Below are 4,968 nucleotides of genomic sequence, written 5' to 3'. Positions count from 1 at the left end.
CTGCTTAGGTACATCTTGCCGAAACTGCAATGCCTGATGAGCTAAAATATTTATTTATCTCACAATCTGAGGAAAGAATTTTATTTAGAAAGAACATCCGTGCTTATAATAGTATTTTTTCTTTCACATCATTTGGGGTAAATTTAGATAAAGATCTAGCTTCTTCGCATAAAGGAGTATACACGTTTAGAGTACAAGGACAGATATATCATGACCTCCCAAGTCTATTACCTGAGGAGAAGCCCATATTCTTTCAGCTATATTTTTATGATACCATGAACGAAATCCAAAATCGAATGGATAGACTAGGAGATATTGGGTTGAATGAAAAGATTACTGAAAAAATTGTGAAAATTTTAAGAGAAAATCCATATGCCCAGTTTTTCCGAAGCCTACGAGATCTCCCATCAATTGAAGATGCTCATATTCATATTGCTACGAATGTACAAGTCGATCAACGTGTCTATAACTTACCTGGAATGGATCAAGTTGCTGCTATTTGGATTGAAGGAAATAATAACAATATTCCATTTAAGAGAGATATTGTAGTACATGCACATTCAGGAAAAAGACATAGAATACAACATTATTTCAGCTGTTATGATTCACTTCAATATCCTTTACTTTTTCCATATGGAGAGGCTGGTTGGCATCAAAACATTAAAAGAAATGCTAGGCCAAATCGTGACAATGGTGTCTACAAAAATTCAATAAAAGGAACATCCAACACTCCTCAAATTAATAGCATTGAAAATATCATCAACAGTGAAAATCAAGGTACGTTCACTTTGAAATTTAAATTTAATGACATATGTTAATTAAAATTTATGAACATTCAATTATTCATACTATAATATATATATATACTTTTTAATCTTTGTAGGAATTTCAAAGGGTCGGTCCCCTAAGGTTTCCTGTAGGGAATATTATTGTTACAAGCTACAAATACGTCTATCTACTCCATCAATGTTGCTTCGAGCTGGCCGACTTTTCCAACAATATGTTGTTGATATGTACATAAAGCTTGAAACAACAAGACTTGATTTCTATAAGACACAACAATCACACATTCGATCTAAGTTATATCAAGGGATTGTTGATACTGTAAATGCAGGGGAAACAAGGGGAGATAAAGTTGGAAAACGTTCTTCCTTCGACATTTATTGGAGGTCCAAGAGATATGCGACGTCGATATTTAGTTGCTATGACTTTAGTACAACATTTTGGAAAGCCAGATCTTTTCATAACTATGACCTGCAATGCTGATTGGAAGGAAATAAAAGAAGAACTAATGGAAGGACAACATTCTCAAGATAGACCAGATCTGACTACAAGGGTTTTCAGAGGAAAATTAATGGACTTAAAAGACCAAATTCTACACAAAGAAATTTTTGGAAAAGTGGCAGCTTTTGTATATGTAATTGAATTTCAAAAGCGAGGTCTTCCACACATGCATATGTTGGTAATATTGAAAAATGGTTACAAGATCACCAATGCTGACCAATATGACAACTATGTCCAGGCAGAAATTCCAGATAGCCAAGCAAATCTTGCTCTCCACAATGTTGTTGTGAAGCACATGCTCCATGGACCTTGCGGGGAAGATAATAAAAAATGTCCTTGCATGATCAATGAAAAATGTAAATTTCATTACCCAAGATAGTTTTCTGAAAAGACACTTCAAGGAAAGGATGCATACCCAATATATAGGAGGAGAGACAATGAAAACCAGGTATTTATAATTATAGCATTTATTTATAATTTTAAGTTTAAGTGTTGATAATATATTGCTTAGGGTAGTAATTAAGTTAGTAAAATTAATATTCAAATAATATATTTCGATTAATATTAAATTTCAAAAATTTGAAGGTAACGCTAAGGAAGAAGACTTTTGATAATCGATGGGTGGTCCCTTATAATCCGTACCTACTTTTGAGATACAACTGTCACATTAATGTAGAAATATGTTCAGGGTTGAAAGCTGTTAAATATTTGTACAAATATATTTACAAAGGACATGATAGGGCGGCAGTTTATATATCGCATGATAGTGATCATTAAAGTATTGATGAAATAAGAGATTACCAAGATGCAAGATGGGTATCTGCGCAAGAGGCCTTATGGAGAATTTATGATTTTAGATTGAATGTAATATCTCCTCCAGTGATAAACTTACAACTTCACCTTCCAAATATGCCGTGTGTTTCTTATTGGGAAAATCAGAATTTGAAGAAACTAATTCATTGGGATCATGTCTCTAAGACTATGTTAACAAAGTTCTTTAACATGTGTCACAAATATGAGACTGCCCGTAATTTTTTATATAAAGAACTTCCTGAACATTATGTATGGGATAAGCAACTACGAATGTGGAAGGAAAGGAAAAAAGGAGTGGTTATATCGCGCATTGTAGGAGCAAATCCAAGAGAAGGAGAAAGATATTACTTGCGTTTACTACTAAACCATGTTAGGGGGCCGACATCATTTGAGTACTTATTGATTGTAAATGGAAAAAGAATGTCGACGTTTAAAGGGGCTGCACAAGAAAAAGGACTTTTAGAGTCCGACCAAAGTGTGCTAGACTGTTTGAATGAAGCAGTATCATTTGAGATGCCGTATTCTTTTCGAAGGCTTTTTGCAACATTATTAGTATATTGTGAACCTTTGGATGTGAGGAAATTATGGGAGGATTATTTTCAAGTATTTTTTAGAAGATTATAAAAAAGAAGACCCAGAAAATTTGGATTATCAAATGCAGCGTACTTTACGAGATATAAAATTATTCTTGGAGTCCATGGGCAAAGAAATTACCATGTATGATTTACCAGAAATCAAAGATAAGTCATATGATGGTAATAGAAAGTATATGAAAGATGTATTGGATGAGCAATCAGTCGAGGTCCCAGATGAAGATATTGAAGCATCATCAAAGTTGAATGAAGAAAAAAAATTGCATTTGATATAATAATGGATAGAATCAATAATAATAAAAGTGGCGTATTTTTCGTCGATGGACCAGGAGGAACGGGGAAAACTTTTTTACATCGTTCATTGCTAGCAAATGTAAGATCAAGAAACATGATAGCAATTGCAACAGCAACATCAGGTGTTGCTGCTTTGATAATGCCAGGAGGACGAACCGCTCATTCTAGATTTAATATACCACTACAGGCAAATGAATCATCTATGTGCAATATTTCTAAGCAGAGTAATAGGGCAGAGTTGGTTAGACAAGCAAAACTCATTATTTGGGATGAAGCACCTGTGGCAAAAAAGGTAACAATAGAAGCTGTTGATAGAACATTTCAAGATATAATGGAAAATTCAAAACCATTTGGTGGAAAGGTTGTTGTCTTTGGAGGGGATTTCCGACAAGTACTTCCTGTTGTCCCACGAGCGACACGACAACAAACCGTTCATGAAAGCTTGGTAAAGTCATACCTTTGGAAGCAAATGGAAAAATTACAGTTGAAAAAAAACATGCGAGCTCAGAATGACTACCAATTTGCAGAGTATTTATTAAAGATTGGGAATGGAACTGAACCATCAATAGTTGAAGACTATGTTCGCCTACCAAAAGATATTGCCATTATAGATGAAGGTCATGAAGATTCAGTATTAAAATTACTAAATATTGTTTATCCTGATCTCCCACAAAATGCAATGTCAGCTGAATATATAACAAATAGAGCGATTCTTTCGACCACAAATGAGTATGTTGATGAGATCAACAATAAAATGATTCGCCTATTTCCTGGAAACATAGAAGAGTTCATGAGTTTTGACGAGGCAATTGATGACACACATAGTTACTATCAAGAAGAATTTCTCAATTCATTATTGCCCAATGGTATTCCTCCTCACAAATTGATGCTAAAAATAAATTGTCCAATCATACTTTTAAGAAACTTAGATCCATCTAATGGTCTATGTAATGGAACTAGAATGGTTTGTCGGAAATTTCAGAAGAACGTCATTGATGCAGAAATCACATCTGGCCAACATGCAGGAAAACAAGTCTTCCTCCCACGTATACCAATGAGCCCAGCAAATGATGAAGGATATCCATTCAAATTCAAAAGAAAACAATTTCCAATTCGACTATGCTTTGCCATGACTATTAATAAGGCTCAAGGACAAACGATTCCCAATGTGGGAATTTATCTTCCTCAACATGTTTTTTCCCATGGACAATTGTATGTCGCACTTTCGAGAGGCATTTCTACAGCAACAACAAAGGTATTGGTGAAATCAGATGATCGATTGACAAAAAATATTGTATATAAGGAAGTTTTGACTTTGTAAGAAAATTTAATAAACTTTCTTTCTTTCTTTTTAATTATTTTTATTTTGTCATTTTTAACTATACAATTATTTGATATAATTAAAGGACAATATTTTATACCATATATCACATCTTCATTTCTATCCATAGTTTATCCTCTAATGAAAACTCGAGTTTCAAAAATTAATAAACAGATATGCACTACGAAATAAATGCAATTAAAAAATAAATTTGTTATTAAAAAAGATATTTTATGTAAACACACCTACAAATTACTAATATATAACTTTTATTAGAAAAGAAAAATGTACAACATTTTTTAAAGATTAAATGTAGTTGTTACAGGTACTTTAACATTCCACACAAAAAAATTATTTTTAAATAAAAATAACGTGCGACGCACGTGGTAAGTACTAGTATAAGAAAATGCAGGGAAGGGAATGAGAATGTATTCTCCCTTCCTATATAGGTGTTTGAAGAAAAATGTCCTTCATCCTTGCCACACACATGAGCCTAAACGGGGATTTCCTGTCCTGTTTAAGGTGGTCCATACAAGCACGTCCAAAAAATAGAACAACCCTAACATTCACGTTTAATAAATTCATCAACTTAAAAAAATGTCCAGTCTCTCAATTTTAGATATTATGTTTAATTAGGAAGTAATTGTTTTTTTTGACTATAAT

The 4,968-nt window shown here is 33.2% G+C and overlaps 2 protein-coding genes across 2 annotated transcripts; both read left to right on the top strand.

The window, feature by feature from the left end:
- The first annotated feature begins 275 nt into the window (after positions 1 to 275).
- On the top strand, positions 276 to 1,663 carry LOC148208953 (uncharacterized). Its single transcript, XM_088117385.1, has 3 exons — positions 276 to 777; positions 884 to 909; positions 1,115 to 1,663. Exons 1-3 carry the CDS (start codon positions 276 to 278, stop codon positions 1,661 to 1,663), a joined length of 1,077 nt encoding a protein of 358 aa, XP_087973511.1.
- A 1,415-nt stretch (positions 1,664 to 3,078) lies between these two features.
- On the top strand, positions 3,079 to 4,305 carry LOC111025574 (uncharacterized). The gene has a single exon (XM_022303457.2). The coding sequence runs from the start codon at positions 3,079 to 3,081 to the stop codon at positions 4,303 to 4,305; it is 1,227 nt and encodes a 408-aa protein (XP_022159149.2).
- The last annotated feature ends 663 nt before the right edge of the window (positions 4,306 to 4,968 follow it).

The sequence above is a fragment of the Momordica charantia genome, assembly GCF_013281855.1.
Source record: "Momordica charantia cultivar OHB3-1 chromosome 9 unlocalized genomic scaffold, Mcharantia_2.0 BLBB01000009.1, whole genome shotgun sequence".
Taxonomy (NCBI): Eukaryota; Viridiplantae; Streptophyta; class Magnoliopsida; order Cucurbitales; family Cucurbitaceae; genus Momordica; species Momordica charantia.
Note: the sequence above shows the minus strand (reverse complement) of the source record. Positions and strands in the feature narration are given on the sequence as shown.